This window comes from Acomys minous (genome assembly GCF_964271855.1).
Source record: "Acomys minous genome assembly, chromosome: 18".
In the NCBI taxonomy this organism is placed as follows: Eukaryota; Metazoa; Chordata; class Mammalia; order Rodentia; family Muridae; genus Acomys; species Acomys minous.
In genome coordinates, this window is record NC_140501.1 from 58,242,850 (window position 1) to 58,261,540 (window position 18,691).

Consider the following 18,691-nt stretch of genomic DNA (forward strand, 5'->3'; position numbering starts at 1 on the left):
TTCAGAGACCTACAGAAAATGGCATTTAATAATAAAGGGCTTTTATGACAGAGAGACATCCATTCCTGGCAGCACCTCCAGTCTAATTATGCAGGCATCAAGAAACGATAGTGGCAGATAGCCACTGGGCTGAGGAACTTTGCTTATCTCTCCCGCTGATAACAGAATGACCGTCTGATATGATCTGGCCTGATACCGAGAGACTGGCTGCCCAGCCTTGCAGAGACCAGGTGGGCCGGTCCTTCAGGATTCCTGCTTCAGAGCAGTCTCTGAGATGCTCTGAGCTGGCTGGCTGAAGGTGGGATGCACCTACCATGGAGAGAAACTTGTGACAGTCCAGAAACAGTCTGTCAGATGCCTGGGCCAGCTGGCTGAAGACTGGATGCCCCGACAATGGAGAGGAACTTGTCACTGTCCAGACAGTCAGCTCTCTGTCCTGTCAATACTTCTGGAAGTCGCTTGCCTGCACTTCCTTCATACTAGATAGTTTTTCCTTCTGGGGTCTCTGATGGGGTTGAAGACTAGATAGCCACAGTTTTATTATAGGGTTAGTTAAAAGAATCAGTAGCATTGGATAGTGGAATAATCTCTTAAAAATTGTTAACTCCAAATGGTCCTTATAAATGTTGACTTAATGGGCAATTCTTATTTTGTTGTATATAGCTTATTTTATTAAATAGAAAGGGGGAGAAAAAGGAGAGATAAACCTGTTTAGGATCCCACGTGCGGGATCGGAACAGTCTTGTGAGAGAACAGGTGAGGTTAATCCACTAGAAGACCAACCACCTCGTGCAGGAGCTTGATTGTTGCCAGCTGAAAAGATCCCAGTGAACAGACTCTGGGAGGAGATATATAAATGAGCCCAGAACTGGAGGCGGGGCTTTTTGGAGACTTGGGATAGTTTTGGCTGTTCATTGCTGCACTTTGAGAGGCTCCTAGAGAGAACCACTCGAGGGAACGCTTCAGGGCTCCGCCTCCTGCTGAGGTTCTGGGTTCTTGTTACTCCAGGTTCCAGCAGAAGAAATCCTGCTGATTGTGCTGGGAGAATCATTCCTCGGAACTGATATCCTTACAGTTTTGTTATTGTGTCTATTAATCTTCATTTCATATTGTTTTGGTTAGTCGGGTTATGAGTGACCTATGCTTGGTTACTAAGTTAATAAAATATATTGGTTAAGAAAATTGAGCCTACAACAGTTCTAGCCAGGCATGTGGTAGTGCATGCCTACAGTACCAGCTATTTGGAAGGCTGGAGGGGGCTGCTTCAGTTTAAGACCAGCCAGGGCAACATAGGCAGACCCTATTGCAAGGGAAAGTCACACAGAAACAGTTCCAGATGCAGCAAAGATCAAGAAGGGCCAATAAGGAACAAGGAGGACACAAAGGCAAGATCAGCATGTGGTCTTATTAGAAGCAGGCACCTGGAGCTGTTCAGTGGTGCAGGGTGCCATAATGTCAGCAGGCACTGAGCAGAGGGAGCCTAGACAGGCACCGCAAGTCCCCACCCAAGCCACGCAGGATGCTCACAGGTCGGCCTCTACCCTGGTGCTAGCAAGCAGGCCTGGCACATGATAGTACGCACACACCTGATGAGCACATGACCCACTCATTTGCAGGCCTGGCACACAATAGTATGCACACACCTGATGAGCACGTGACCCACTCATTTGCAGGCCTGGCACACAATAGTATGCACACACCTGATGAGCACGTGACCCACTCATTTGCAGGCCTGGCACACAATAGTATGCACACACCTGATGAGCACGTGACCCACTCATTTGCTACAATGAAACAGCACATCCCCAATTGTGGGAGTCATTTCCTAAGGCAATTTCATTAAACTGTCCAAAGTCCTACCTATAACTATCAATATATTGAGAGTATTCATGAAGAAGCACATCTTCCTATAAGTATCTGTGAGAACATTCAATGAAAACTCATGATGGTCACTTCTGTCTACAATTAACATTTGTCAGTTATATGGGAAAACAAAAATTTTAATACTGTAAAAAGATGCTTTAATTAGGCTACAATTTATTTAAGAGACCAACATTCTAAAAGCTGACGCTGTATCATATAACCTTAAAGACTGAACACAAAGGCCCAAGTCCCAGAGGAGATGCAGCACGGGCCGAGCTTACCTTGCACCATGAGCATGGGCTTCTTGCCCCCGCCGTGGGCTAACATCTCTCTGCGGTAGCGCTCCCCGGCAGCCCTGGAGAAGAGAATCTGTTACCACACTGAGCATACAGTCTGTGTGACCCCATCCATGTCTTGAACTCTGGGGTCATCTTATACTTAAAAACAAGGTATTAATGTTTTTATATTTTATGCAAAATATAGTACTTTTAACACAACCAACTACTCACTTTAATGAGATGAGGTACCATTTTTGGTGTGGTGCTGGCAAATGAACCTAGGGCTTTGAACATGCTAGATGAGTGTTCTACCACTGAGCTACATACATTTTGATATTTTCATTCCACTTGAATATTTTTTTAATAATAGGTAATTCTGATTCTAACTGGACTTGTGTGTATGTGTGTGTTCACATGCATGCACATGGCATGTGCAAGTGTGTATGCATGTGCAAGTCAGAAGTCAGATGACTTCCCAGCTGCTCTTCACCTTATTTGTGAGAGCCTTCCACTGACTAGGGCTCCATGACTCAGCTAGGCTGGATGGCTAGTAAGCTCTTGGGATGTGCCTATAGTTACCCCCCTGGTGCTGGGATGTGCCTATGGTTACCCCCCTGGTGCTGGGATGTGCCTATGGTTACCCCCCTGGTGCTGGGATGTGCCTATGGTTACCCTCCTGGTGCTGGATGTGCCTATGGTTACCCTCCTGATGCTGGGATGTGCCTATGGTTACCCCCCTGGTGCTGGGATGTGCCTATGGTTACCCCCCTGGTGCTGGGATGTGCCTATGGTTACCCCCCTGGTGCTCGGATGTGCCTATGGTTACCCCCCTGGTGCTGGGATGTGCCTATGGTTACCCTCCTGGTGCTGGATGTGCCTATGGTTACCCTCCTGGTGCTGGGATGTGTCTATGGTTACCTTTCTCATGAGGACAGCAGCCCAGGGCACTGTATCTGTTTCCACCTGTGTGCTAGAGACCCGGACTTCTAGACAGCATCTTGTTTTGTTTTGTTTTGTTTTTTGGGACAGAGTTTCTCTGTTTTTAGCCCTGGCTGTCCTGGAACTCATTCTGTAAACAAGGCTGGCCTCGAACTCATAGAGGCCCACCTGCCTCTCCTTCCCAAGTGTCATGAATCCTAAGGCAAAAGCAGAAAGTGCTCAGAGGCAGGGCCTTTCCAGAGCAAGATGTGAAGAGGGTTTGGCCAGCCTCTGACCTGGTCGTGGGGGAGAGGAGGCAGTGACCCTCCTTCTGGCCATGGGAGATAGCACCGTTCTCCCAAATCAAAGCCCTCCTCTGTGGCCTCCCCTGGCACGCCTCTGTTCTGGTACCCTGAGCCCCATGGAACCCCATGAGTCTGGCTCTTGGCTAGAAGGATACTTTAGTGCAGGCCTGGAGGCTGAGGACAAAGAATCGTGAGTTCTCAAACAAAAAACAAAACAAAACCAACACAACAAGAGAAAGAAAAAAGGACAGACAGCGGTTAGGAATTTCCTAGTCTAGAGAGTACTTTTACAAGCTAACTTTTACATGATCATAAAAGTACTGCAGCTACGTGTCTAGGCAAGAATTCACATATAACCAACACAGAAATGTTTGGAGATGTCTTTTTATTAGCATGTGGTTCCTTCAAACAAGATGACATTTTGTCCTTTTTATAGAAATCCTTAGTCAAGAGCTGCCACCCCCGAGCTGATTTACTGTAGTCAAGTTTGGCTGTAGACTCTTTGGAAATTGTTAGTCTGTAAATAGACCAAGTGTCTGCAGTATGCAAAGGGCAGGAGACAAAATAAAATGTGGGTGCCACGTTGTAAAACAGTAAAAGGTCCTGTGACGTCAGATCCAAGGTTGAAAGATTCTGGCACTGAATGTAATAACTAACTTCTGAGATTGTCTAGATCCATGAAACTGTAGGGAAAGCAGAGCAGTCTAGGAGTGTGAGGGACAAAGTGGTGGTGGGGGAGGCCCACAGGATCTCTTAGTCCACGTGCTGACCCCACCCCCACCCCCACCCCCAGCCTTAGTGCACTTTTAGGGAAAGCCAGCTCTGTCCAGCTGCTCGAAGGCTACCTGTAGTTGAGAGGCTGTGTGTTATGATTTAAAAACTAAGATAGTAAGGTGATAAGATAATAAGATGCCAGGCAACAGATATTATATGAGGTTTAAGGAGGGAGGGGTACCCCAGGGAGAGACAGAGATAGAGCAAAAGTAAGAGGGGGTCAAGAGGGGAAGGAGGAGGGGGAGAGCGGTGAGAGGTAGGACTGTCCTTTTATATAGCCCTGGGCAGGGCCACGCCCCCGTGGCAGATAAGCAATGCTATCACAGGTAGGCAGGCTGAAGCAGAATTCTAACAGTGTGTGTGTAACAGAAAGGCGGCAGCGCCGATAGCCATCTCCTGGAACTGCCCGAGGAGTGTCAGAGATGTCTCACTTGGGTGGTGAGGAGATAAGTGCTCTAAGGACTATGACATCAGGCTGTAATTACTGGTTTGCTTTCAAAGGAAGCTCCTTCTAAGGAATGCAGAGGCCAGAGCCACAGAGCCTCTGGGCTCCTACTGTTACAAGGTCCTGTGAGGACACCAGGAGGCACTGAAGCGGAGACAAAGCAAGAGATGCTCTTCTTGACCTCTACGAGGCCCACCCCTTGACCTATGGCTAGAAGACAGGCCAGCAGCCCCCATCTGCATGCTCGGCGGCCAGGTCTGGCTGTGTGTTCTGGGAAGGAGTGGACTTGATGTTCTTCCCACTTTTGCGCAGTCACTACAAGGGGCACATTTGCCACTAATCTACTGATTGTGGCTGCTGAGAGTGGCCCAGAAATTCATGTCTTCAACATTATACCAAAATGGTCAGTGCTGGTCTAAACCACTGGTCATCCTGATGAAGGACACATGGGGCAAGGCTTCAGGGGCCCCGAGAGGCCAGACAGCAGGGAATGAGGAAAGGAACTGAGCGAAGGTGAACAGGAGAGCAGCGCTCCTCCTCAAGACTGCCCATTTCCCCAAAGAGAGAGGCATTCAAAGCAGGAAGAGGTTCATTTCCAGAAACAAACTTAGTGTTAATGGCAATATACCAGTGCTACAGGCGAGGGAAACAAAACAAGTCCTGTGGTGGGCAAGAGAGGGGTGTCCTTAGCCTGGAGCTCCAGTTACCTGGATTTGGCAAGAAAGCCTCAGGAAAATGCCAGGAGTCACAGGGCTGCTCAGAGCGCAGTCCAGGGCTGCTTTGAGAGATGCTGGGAACCCTCACACAGGGACCCGTTGACACCTGGGGATAGCAGGCAAGGCCCACGTAAGACTTAAGAGCTACACAGGACGGGAAAGTTCATGATCATATCAGGAGGCAGAAGGGCTCACTGGAGGGAGAGGCCTAACAAGAGGTTAATCAGTGTTCCTGCCCATTGCCAGAATCAGAGTTCTAAGCAACTGACACTGGATGCGGTGAGTGCGCGTGTATGTGTTGCATCTTGTGGATTGAGAAGGGAATATTTCATTAATTCCCCCATTCCCCCCACCACCACCACCACACACATTCTGGTTACCTGTTAAAAGGATCCTGTAGGAAGCACTCCTTCCACACCATGGACGCTACAGCCCGGGACATCAGGTATGAATAATATTTGGCACCATATCCTACGAGGTGGCTGAACCTTAGCTGCCAGGCCTGCCAAAACAGAAACCCAGCACGGGAGCTGAGAACAGCATACACACAAAGGCCAAATGTCCCAATTTAAATCCCGCCCCAAAGAGTCACGCCACTCACAGTATCAATATCGTCACATCTGTAGACTGTGGTGTGCTGACTTGTGTCTCCCTAAACTGCGTCTGAATAAACTGAAGCTATAAGTCAGTACTTTTGACTGAACTTTTTCTAGATTGATTTAATTTTACGTGTGAGTGTTTTGCCTGCATGCACACGCACCACACTCACGCCTCGCCCCCACGGAGGTGAGAGGAGGGTGTTGGGTGGCCTGGAACTAGAGTTTACAGGTGCTTGTGAGCCACCATGTGGGTGCTGGGAACTAAATCAGCTAGGTTCTCTGCAAGAGCATATTCTCCTAACCACTGGGCCATCTTCTCCAGCCCAAGATGTGGCTGTATTTGGAGATTGGTCCCTTAAAGAACTGAAGAAGTTAAAGTGAATCTGGTGTCCTCAGAAAAGGACCTTTGGACAAAGATCCTAGAGACCTGTGCACAGATGAAAGACTGAGGCCAGGAAGGTTCTTGGCAGTACAAGAACAGGGCCTCAGAAGGAGCCAAGCTGACACCCGGCCTTCGGCCTCAGGGAGCCTGGCACCATTACCGTCCTCCAGCTCTTTAGATGACGTGGCCAGGATGCCCTTTTCTGACACCCTACGCAGGTGAATGCGCACTTAAAAACAACTTCACCTAAGGAGTGAACACAACCTTCAGACATACAGAAATATGTTTTACTGTATTTGGTTAATTTCTTTTCACTGAGTTTAATTACTTATTACATTTTATTTTACATAAAAACCTAGAAAGGAAGCAATGTCATGACTTGTTCTTGATTATCTGACTCTGCACCCACTGCTTGCTGGGCGACCTCATTTCAGGTGGGGGTTTTCCTAAAGCTGAAAGTTCCCATATTTTTATTATGTCACTTTATGGTATTCCATGCCATTTTATGACAAAGCCAAAAGTCCTAGAGTAGGAGGGGAACGGGGGAGAGAGTTAAGGCGTCTTAACCACACAGACCTGAAGAAAGCATTAAGAATCTGCAGCCTCAGGAAGCAGAAGAAAGCTTTGGGTCCTCCGGTCTCTACCTCTCCATCCCAGGGTAACAGCGAGCTTCTTATGTGGGTGTGAGCCCTCACACTCATGCGGCAAGTACTCTACTGACTACTCCATCTTCCTGGCCTCCCACAGTGGTTTTTAAAAGGAGAGCCAAGTAACCCAGGAACACCTGCAGTCAGATTTCAGTACAGCTAATCCTGACTACCTATACTTTTAGCCAAAAGGGTGGTTCTCCGGAATGCATTTAAAACGTACACAGAGTTCTGCAGTCTGCCTTATCTGGGGGTGGAGGGGGCACGCATGCTTCTATGATATGCTGGAATCTTAATCTACACCTGGGATTTTCGCGGAGAGCAATTTGGCTGTGGTGTGATGGGGCTTCTGGCAGCACACGGCTTGCTGCTCTAGCACTGACACGTCACCAGGGCGTCAGTTCCAACTTCTCACAGACTCAGCCCCATACTAACAGCAGGATAAAAGGAGACCTTCCAGGACAGGACAGACATCAGGGGCACGGGGACAGCCCTGCACTGTGGCATGCAGCCTCACCGCCATCTCACTCTCTAATTACAACCCAGAGCTTGGTTCTAAGCCCTTCTTTTACCTCAAGACACACTAAGAAGTTATGCCTACCTGACACCTTTCATCTTAGGTCCATAAGCTCATGGCTAAGACCTGCAATTACACCGCTGTTTGAACACAATTACTAGATTCCTGCTAATTCAACCTGATATTAAGTTCTTGTTTCCATTTCACTTTCATCTGAAAAAATGAAAAGACATTCTTCTTTCTGGAATGAGGCATCATTTCTCCTTTAAGTCTTCTTCCTGAAAGGTATTTAACAAGTGCATAGTTCTCACCTCCCCTCAGTGTTTACGAAACACACGTCAGAGCCGTAAGAGCCAGCAACATAGACGTGTGAGTGCTCACACTCGCCCAGGATGACGCTAACTCTTTCTGAGGGTCACATGGCCAGCATCTCATCTGCAGGGAGTGGAAGCACGGACCCTGCGCCCTGCAGCAGAGCTTACAGAGCGAAGCCTAGAGGACTCACGTCCTTCCCTGACTCCACAGCTTTCTACAAACAAAAGGGACATTGTGGCTGTCTACTATTGTCCCCTTTGAACTTGACTGAGGGACTTGTGCATTCAGCACTCATTAACCATGTGTTAAATGTTGAGCAACGAAATTCATCATTCCTCTTAATTTTACTATTAAGTTTAGCACACATCATTTCATTTCCAGTGACACATGAATGTGTTACTGCCTAAAATGCACTGTGAGACAACTTCTCACTGGAGCATCTCAGACTGCATGAGAGTACGGTGTTCTTTGTTTCTGGTGTGTGCCACTCAACGTGGAGCACTTGCTGGTCCAGGTCTGGACTCACACAATCCTGTGCAGGAACACGACAGAGTGTGATGGTGGCTGGCTAGGCACTCTGGGCTTCTACAGTGACAGTCAGTGTTGTGCAAGGTTGGACTCTGAAGCACAGGCGCAACCCTGGAATTATTAAATATCCATTACAGACAAGAGGATGCTATAGTACAAAAACCAAATTTCAATCTCAGGCTTTTTAGTCTCTTGAGAATATTTCTCTGACTACATTAATTGTTAGATGTAGAATAAAACTGAGGCTGGCAAGGTGGCTCAGGGTGTAAAGGTGCTTGGTAACAAGACTGATAAACTGATTTTGTTTTTGTTTTTTTTTGTTTTTCAAGACAGGGTCTCTCTGTGTTAGCCTTGGCTGTCCTGGACTCGCTTTGTAGAGCAGGCTGGCCTCGAACTCACAGCGATCCGCCTGCCTCTATGGGACCCTCGGGGTGGGAAGAACTGACTCCTGCAAGTTGTCCTCTGACCTCTGTATGTGTGCTGTGGCACACAAGTGCCTGTCTCTACACACACACACACACACACACACACACACACACACACACACACACACGCATGCACGCACACAGACACACACACACAGTATTAAAAATAATAAAAAAGATTACCAAAATCCATGACACAACAGTACCTGACCTGAAGAATTTCACATTGCAATACACAGTAAATAACTAAATCAGTCACTCTAGGCAATCACACCTGGCTCAATCTATCCTGCAACAACTGTTTACGATCAGAATGTGCTCCGTGTTTCAGCCTGCAGACTATGGCAATGGTGCTGACGTCACACTGATGAGTGTGTTACATGGGATTCCTCGCTCATCCTTCCCTTGCAGACGTGACAACATCACACTGCCTCATGGGGATGTTCTGTGGCTCACAGGAAAGAGAGTAAGAAATCCATATGGCCTTGTCACCTGGAAGCCTGCTGCAGGCAGGCAGCACACAGACACTTTTTAGTGTCTTCTGACTGGCAGTTTCTGCAGTAGGTATCCACAGAGATAAACTCCATGAAGAATCAGACACAAATACCTGCTTTTCATGCACGATTTACATGTGGCAGTCCAATTCTTGTCTCTAATTTCCCATGATCATGATCACTAAAGTTACAAGGACATCAGGAAATAAGCAATGTAACCTACCACATACCCCACATGCCACCTCTGAATTTCTGAACTGACAAATCAGAATGAAGACAAGGCCATTATCAACTTTATTGACTTTCTCGGGGACCAGGCTGAGGTACACATGTGGTTCTGAAGGGTGCAGGACAGTCACACAGCCTCATTCTGAGGCCCAAAGTTTCCAGTCATGCCTTCCTGTCCCCACACTTACCTTCTTCACCTAAGAGCTCTAGTTGCTGCTCACAGTTCCCCGGGCAGGGGACGCACAGCTTCCTAGACTTACTTTCTAGCTGTCCTGGTGACTTAGCCTCCGATTCATCTGAACCTAAGCAACCATCACACACTGCTGGTGAGGGCCACGCTAGCCACACGCAAGCAAAAGCAAGGCTCTCTGACAGCCATGTGCCCTGACGAAGAAACTGAGTTCACTGGCTGAGAAAACCCCCTGAGCCCAGGAGCTGTGTAGCTCTACCCTTCCTCCCACCTGTCATCCCGGGAAGGCATTCCAGAAGTTTATTAACTGCATGTTCTCAAGTATCGCCCAGGGCGGCGACAGTCCATCAGCTGCAGATCCTGTTTCTACCTGCGTCCTGATGGCAGGGCTGCCAGAAATGAAACACGCGACTGATCCTCTGAAATTACCAGGGTCGCCTGCTTTCTATCATCATGTCATCAATCCTCCCTGACTGCCTCCTCTGAAGAAAGTCCAAAATTCCTTAAGTAATGGCTTGTACAACCCTTTTCCCACAAAAGTAGAAACTGTTATCATTGTGGCTGAAACACAAGGAGCGCCTGGCTAATACCAAACAGAGGAGACCCAATACCATTAGTTAGAACCAGTACACGCATAAAGCAACGTGCATCGTAACAGTAGCAGTGTCACAGCGCTGTACACTATGCTCCAGAAGAGCTGTCTAACAATCCTGGGATATTCTCTCATATGCTTCAAATCAGAAGCTCTAGATATAATCTCCCAAAGGGTCAGCAAGTGAAATGCCGTAACATGAACAGGTGGCCTTATATTTCCTTCAAAACGCATTCTATTTAGCACTAAGAAGACCACGCGTGGCAGTAAGTTATCCCTGCCTCTACAGCAATGTGCTGTCCTTGTTCATGGGACCAGACTAAGGCCATCAAGGACGACCCCTGAGAGTGCTCCATGCGCCAAGCACTGTGTCAATATTGAGTCCCCGCCTCCTTTTGATGTTTTGTCTGATTTTTGTCAATGAGGAAAACTAGGTTATTGTAGTTTATCACCTTCAATGTAGCACTTCAACTCCGGATTTCTATATGGGCATAGCATTATAGCACTAGAGACACAGGAAGACCACCTGGTTTCAAATCTCATCTATACCTACTTGGTCACCATGATTTTTTTTAATGAAAAGAGATATTTTTATACAATATATTCTGATTACAGTTCCCTTCCCCCAACCCCTCCCAGATCCTCCCAAATTCTCAACCCACACAAATCCACACCTTCTTTTTCTCTCATTAAAATACAAACAGGCATGTAAAATAATAACAATAAGATGAGATAAAAAGAACAGGAAAAAAGTATCAAAAACAAAACAACAACAACAAAAAAACCACACACACACACACACACACACACACTCCTACTCCCACACAGAATCCATGAAACAAAATCAGAAACCACAATATATAAGCAAAACCTGTAAGGTCAAAAAAATGCACAGGCAAAGCATTGTGAGAGAGGGAAAAAAATCTTCAGAAAACACCACTGAGTTCATCTTGTGTAGCTATCTACTGCTGGGCACAAAGCCTCCTCTTATGTGTGGACTCATTAGAGAAAACTAAAAGTTTTTCCTTTGTGGGCAGTTATCAGTTAGGGATAGCTCCTGGGCTAGGGATGGAGGCTTGTGTCTACTTTCCCTCACAGTGCTGGGACCCCATCTGTCTCGGGCCTGTGTACCCTGTGCATGCTGCCAACTAGATTCATATGTGCCACATGAGTCCTGCTGTGTCTAGAAGGCCTTGTTTCTTTGATGTCACTCTTCCTCTCTGGCTGTTAGGGTAAGGCTCTTTCTGCCTTTTCTTCAGCACTGTTTCTTGAACTCTGAGGGAGGGATTTGATGGAGACATCCCATTTAGGACTGAGTGTTCCAAGGTCTCTCACTCTGTGTACATTGTCCATCAACACTGACTTTAATTGAGACGAAAGTCATAGACCCCGTAATTCATCTTAGAGTGTATAATCCTGCGAGTCTTAGTTTAGCATACAGTCACACACCCTCACTCGCTAATCACAAAGCACGTCAACAATCACCAAGAGACCACACATCCATTAGTGGCCACTCTTCTCCATTCTTCCTCTCTGACAATCACCGAACCTGGAGCTGGAGAGATGGCTCAGAGACTAAGGGCAAGCACTGCCTGCTCGTCCAGAGGTCCTGAGTTCAATTCCCAGCACCCACATGGCAGATCATAACTGTCTGTAACTCCAAGATCTGATACCCTCATACAGATATACATGCAAGCAAAACACCAAAGCACATAAAATAAAAAAATTTTTAGAAAGAAAGAAAAGAAAATCACTGAACTCAAAAGGATTAACTATTCTAGACATTTCCTAGAAATAGATCATAACATGGTCTTTTGTGCCTGGCTTCTCTTATTGCACTTAGTGTCCTCAAGGATTTCCTATGTTGCAATATGCACCAATGCTTCATTATTTTCATGACAGACTAATATTTCACTGTGTAGATACAAGTACCCACGCACACACTGATGGATGTGTGCATTGCTTCCGACTTTTGCATAGCATGAATAATGTTGCTAAGAAGACATGCAAAATTTGGGGGTGACTATTATTTTTGATTCTTTTGAGAAAATAAACAAACAGAAACCAATCCACCTAGAAGTGGAATTGTCAGGCTGTCTAGCATTTTCTTTGTGAGGAACAGGCAGACTGCCTGCCAACACTGCTCCACATTCTGCACTGGCAGGGAGGAGAGCTCGCATCTTTCCATCTCCACATCAACACTCCGTCCCGTGCGTCCTCCCCTGCTTCCATCTTACATGGCTTGAATACGAGGGGCCTCTCGCAGGCTCACATACTGGAAGTCAGGGAGGTGATTGGGTCCTGATGATTCTAACCTAATCCATGGATTAAGCCACTGGTGGGTTCAAAACAGGCTGACTTTACTGGGAGGTGATGCGAAGTACAGGACGTGGGACCAGGTTAGAGAAAGTAGGCTGCTGGCAGTGTGCTCTGCAAAGATATACCTTGTCTCCAAGCCCTGTCTCTGTGTCACGGGGTAAGTTGCTTTGCTCTGTACATCTTCTATACCACAATGTCCAGCCTCACCACAGTCCAGGGACAATGGAGCCAGACAACCACAGGCAGAGGTCATCTAAAACACTGACGTAAAGCAAACCCTTCTTTCTTTTAAAAATGTTTATGTCTGGTGTTCCAGTGACAACAGCTAACTTACAAACTAAGTAACAGACAGAGAAAGGGCACCTCCCTTCCCTCATTGGGTCTTTGATTTGAATTTTCTTAACTAGTGACCTTAAATGTTATGTATTTATTAGCCTTCTGGTATCTTCCTCGGAGAAGCCACTCTTGAAATCCTTTGTTCATTTTAAAAAGTGGGCGATTAACCTTTTATTGTTGCCAGAGTTCTTTGTACATTTGGAGACTAAACACTCATGAAACACATGTTTTGCTCACTGTGTGTGTTGTCAGCCCACCTTCACGATAATGCCTTTTGAGTGAAAATTTCTAAAGTATCAACGTGTCCTAATTATCTTGGTCTCTGGTTGCTTGCTGGTGTCAAATCTAGAAACTACTGTCTACTTCAAGGTGAAGACTGTGTGGACTCGTGCCTTTCTTCTAGAAAACACAACATTTAGTTTTAGCTCATAAATTGAGCTCCCTACTCTGTTTTGAAGAAGTCTTTTATACAAATAATGTACGGGGTTCAATTTCACCCTTACAAGTGGGCAGTATTCTTTAAAAGACAAGTATTTTTCCCAATGAGCTGTCTTGGCAGTCTTTACCAATAAACTGACCATAAATGAATGGGTTTACTTCTGGAGTCTCAGATTCATTTCCATAGCCCAACACACACACACACACACACACACACACACACACACACACACACACACACACACACCCCTCTCCTCTCGCCCATCCTCCATAATGAGCCATAGCTGTTGCCCACAGCTCACTCCTGCTGCTGTGAGGACTCTGCTCACCAACCCCAAGCCTTCTAAAAGCCCATGGCCCCCAAGACTACACAGGCCTCTCTGCAGACATAACCTACGCACATGGTTAACGCAGGGGAAACTCTAGTTAGAAGTAACGCTGCTCAGATGAAACGTTCTTTCTGACCCCACGAGACCAACACTTCCCTACCATGCCAGAGCTCTCAACAACACAGCCTTCAGTCCCATCTGCCGTGTGCTCCCAGTCCTCAGCAATGTCTGTCAAAGGACACAGAACACGTGAGAGAAATAGTAACACATGAGACTAAGTATGAGCTGTGGTTAATTTTTTCAAAATAATTTAGGTCTAAAACTGGACTGTCTGAAAAATGTTTTATGACTTACTTGAGAAAGAAAAAAAAATCATGGGCCAAGACAGTTAACACAAATTTTCAAACTGTGGGTCATTATATGTTAGTGATTTGTGAGAACAACACAGGAGAGCCATCGTACCTAGCTCTGAAAGGAACAGGGAGAAAATAGGTGAATACACAGTCTGGGCAGCTTTTCATCTGTAACACTTTGTTTCCACATTAGGTCAAAATGCTTAAATAAGAAAAGCAGTGCTACCAAAAAAGAAAGAGAAAGAAGACAAAAAAAAAAAGTCACTAGAAAACTGAAAACATAAAACCGGTGACCTCGCAGCACATGCCGATCCCACCCATCAGCAGAGGCCCTCCGCAGCTCTCTGCAGCCAGCACTTGCAAGCATCTGTGCCTTCCTAACACCTTAATGGGATGCAGGCGTCCCACAGCATTCCAAATCCCTACCTCTCCGCCTCTACTGCTCCCAACTGCACACAGTCTGACTCTCACCTAAACAGAACAAAATCATATTCACTTTTTAAGTTAGTTTTAGCTAACCACTCTCAGCTGTACCACCCTGGAAACAAGGGCTGTACACTTCATAAGCTGTCATGATGAAGTAATTCCGACTGCTGAGCTAGAATATCACAGCAAGGCTAGCTGTTGTCCTCTGAGAACACACTACGGCTGTGGGGAGTGTCCCCGTGGGGGAGGCTATCAAGTTGTTCCAAGTGATGCTCTGGAAGATAGTCTGGAACTAGCATCAGGACTCTGAGGAGCTATGAGAAAGGCCACTTTGAGATCACAGCTCCAATGGCAGCCAGTTCCTCAGCAGCCAAACGGTGCTCCTGGCTGACCATTCTCACTACGCCTGAGCTCTTAGCTGACCATCCTCACTGCACCTGAGCTCTTAGCTGACCATGCTCACTGCATCTGAGCTCTTGGCTGACCATCCTCACTGTGCCTGAGCTCTTGGCTGACCATGCTCACTGCGCCTGAGCTCTTGGCTGACCATCCTCACTGTGCCTGAGCTCTTGGCTGACCATTCTCACTGGGCCTGAGCTCTTGGCTGACCATCCTCACTGCGCCTGAGCTCTTGGCTGACCATGCTCACTGTGCCTGAGCTCTTGGCTGACCATTCTCACTGGGCCTGAGCTCTTGGCTGACCATGCTCACTGCGCCTGAGCTCTTGGCTGACCATGCTCACTGCACCTGAGCTCTTGGCTGACCATTCTCACTGCGCCTGAGCTCTTGGCTGACCATTCTCACTGGGCCTGAGCTCTTGGCTGACCATGCTCACTGCGCCTGAGCTCTTGGCTGACCATGGTCACTGCACCTGAGCTCTTGGCTGACCATCCTCACTGTGCCTGAGCTCTTGGCTGACCATGCTCACTGCACCTGAGCTCTTGGCTGACCATGCTCACTGCGCCTGAGCTCTTGGCTGACCATGCTCACTGCGCCTGAGCTCTTGGCTGACCATGCTCACTGCAGGTGAGCTCTTGGCTGACCATGCTCACAGCATCCGGTGCTGCTCACTTGCTCTCAAGGCATTGATGCTCTGAACTACAGCAGAGCTGTGTTTTGTTCTCCAGTCTTCTCTGGGTTTCTATCTTCACTTTAACGTAATAAGCAGCTGGTTACTGTTTGGAGGATGTGCTGGGTTTCAAGAGGGAAAATGAGCAAGTGGTTTTGAGAATGTAAACTACACGTGATTTACACACAGCCCTTGCTGCCATTTAACGGACTCGGCGATGTGAAAGTATTTAGACTGTACTTTGGATAAGTGGAAAAAAGTCTCTGGTGCAATTGTATAAATCATTTCAAATGCTGTTTCTTTCTGGCTTTTAAGGGTCTGAGTTTTTCTACATGATCTGAGAAAGTTTGGTTCACTTTTCACTCCCCATAAATCAGAGAATATTTCAAAGCTTCCTGGAGACATAGAAAAACATACACATGTGAAAAGAAAGATTGCATCAGTGCTAAGCCGGGGTCTGGAGACAGTGTCCGGAAAGCAGCTAGCACTCGTTTCTAATTAATCACCACACTCATTACAAGTGAAGGTGTGTCGGAGGTAAATTACTTTAACACATGGTCTTATAAGGCCTTTAGAAGGACACATACCTGCCATCTGGCCACTTAAACAACTAGCTAGGCACTGCAGTGAGGACCTCTGGTGGCCTGGCAAGTGGCTATTCTTAATAAGCAGAGAGGACTATCAAATCTCAGAGGACACCAGGCTGAACACACGACGAGATCCCTACTGGAATAAGCCTATTGCCATTTCCTGTTCCGGCCCACTCTGTGAGCAGCTGATTAGTCTATTTTCCGCCACACACTATTTTTATAACTTAAATTCCCTCTTAACCTAAACCTCCATTATTCCACTACCAACAACGACACTGCCTGTCATCTGTACTGTGTTGACCGTGCCACCATCACAATGACTTCATGTTGTATCAGTGCAACAAAGTACCCCACAACAACAACTCAAGAGGAAAAAGCTGATTCTGACTCACAGTGTGAGGGTGTAGTCAGACGTGGGGGAGACCGGCAGCAGGGAGGTGACTCACAGTGTGAGGGTGTAGTCAGACGTGGGGGAGACCGGCAGCAGGGAAGTGACTCACAGTGTGAGGGTGTAGTCAGGCGTGGGGGAGGCTGGCAGCAGGGAGGTGACTCACAGTGTGAGGGTGTAGTCAGGCGTGGGGGGCAGCAGGGAGGTGACTCACAGTGTGAGGCTGTAGTCAGGCGTGGGGGAGACCGGCAGCAGGGAGGTGACTCACAGTGTGAGGGTGTAGTCAGGCGTGGGGGAGACCGGCAGCAGGGAGGTGACTCACAGTGTGAGGGTGTAGTCAGGCATGGGGGAGACCGGCAGCAGGGAGGTGACTCACAGTGTGAGGGTGTAGTCAGGCGTGGGGGAGGCCGGCAGCAGGGAGGTGACTCACAGTGTGAGGGTGTAGTCAGGCGTCGGGGAGACCGGCAGCAGGGAGGTGACTCACAGTGTGAGGGTGTAGTCAGGCGTGGGGAAGGCTGAGAGTTTATGTAAGTGTGTTAACCCAGGTACAAGGTACCTAGGGTATTCATAAACTTCTCAAAAATGGGAGTTTATGTAAGTGTATAAACCCAGGAACTAATGCCTAGGGTATACATAAGTTTATTTTAGACTTAATGCCTTCTCTTCTTTTGCTCAGGCAACCGGCTTGTCTCTAAAACAGGGTACATTTCCTCAGGAGACAGGTAGCAGCTTAACCTATCCATCAGGTACCACAGAGCCTAGAGAAGGACATTAAGAACTATACAACCTTGCTTTGATTTCAACTAATTAATGATTGTATGTTCTTTGGTAAATGGTAATATTATGCTTTCTTTTTGAAAGAGGTCAAAATGAAACAGACCTGGATGAAAGGGAAACTACTGACTTAAATCAGTCTATACATACATGAATTCAAACTACAGAACTAGGCTCGATTGTTCTGTGCATCCTACACACCTTATGCATTTATACTTTTAGAATTGTATAATGCTTGTGAGAAATTATATAATTTCAGAATTAAAGTACCAGAAACTGATGCTGGATCAAACCTGACAGGATTCATCCTCCAGCATGCTGAGATGCTGACATCCTGAGTTCCTCATTTCCATCCACAACTGCTTCGGTTGCTGTTGTCATCAGAACAGAACATCTCCTAAGACAGCTTTGGAGAAACTCCTGATTCCAATAGGTCCAGCATTTCAGACTATCCCACACAGGACTTTTATTAAGCCTGAACTTCTCAATATTTAGAGACTGGACTACAAATGCTATCTCAGCTTGTTTAACCATTTTCCTAGTTTTATTTGGGCCCCTGCATAGGTATTATTCGTCCCAAATCAGCTTGAAGAAGCCTTAAAAAAAGAATGCCATCCTATTTCCCTTAGAGGGGGGTGGATAAGGCTTTGGGCTATGGATGTTTATCTTCACTGGGAACTGATTGTGTTATTATTGATTTTATTCAGGGAAAGAACAAGGTCGGACTCAGAGATTCTTCTCTGAAAATATAAAAATATATAGGAATGATAAGACTGTTTTGTGGTTCTTGTGTATATATATTGCACATTGGTGTAATGATATAAGTGTATAGGTAAAAGGGTTTTTTTCATTAGAGTAAAAGGGGGAATTGTGGAGGAATATTGAGTGAATGTTTCAACCGTCAATAAAGTGCTGTTTAGCCAACCAACTGGGCAGAAGGACAGGAAGTGGAAGGCGGGACTTCCTAGAGGGGAAGAAGAGTTTGACGGTTGGAAGAGGATGGTGGGGCTTGACAAGGACCAGCCCATGGGTCACAGTGGCAAGTACTTGGAATATATGTGTGCTATAAAGTTTGGAGTAGTTTAGTTTAGTTGACTAGTAGATTAGAATCAGTTTAGACTCTGCCCAGCAAAGTGCTGGCAGCTTTAAAGTATGTTTCAGTCTCCCTGTGTCAGTTATTTGCCTTGTAGGCTGAACGGATACAAACGACTGTAACAGAGTGTGACTGTCACAGAGCAGGCCATGATGGATTCATTCCAATTTGTTTTTGTACACGTGAGGATTGAGCCTACAGTTTTTTTTAAAATTCATATTTCTTTCCTTAGCATGAATCCACCCCAAGTAACCACTGGGTTAGGTGGGTATATGAGCTCTTCAGGTTACTGATCCTTCTGGTCAAACCTGTGTACACATATTCATGAACAAATAGGTAGCCCAGTGCATCAAAGCTAGT

At 46.6% G+C, this 18,691-nt stretch overlaps 1 protein-coding gene across 1 annotated transcript in view; it reads right to left on the reverse strand.

Moving 5' to 3' along the window:
- MIPEP (mitochondrial intermediate peptidase) overlaps positions 1-18,691 on the reverse strand; it is a 125,727-nt gene that overhangs the window by 33,990 nt on the left and 73,046 nt on the right. The window contains exons 17-18 of the mRNA XM_084767579.1: positions 5,680-5,801; positions 2,145-2,218 (exon numbers count right to left, since the gene is read on the reverse strand). Of these exons, the coding sequence (XP_084623705.1) occupies positions 2,145-2,218; positions 5,680-5,801 (196 nt within the window). The remainder of the gene's footprint in view (positions 1-2,144; positions 2,219-5,679; positions 5,802-18,691) is intronic.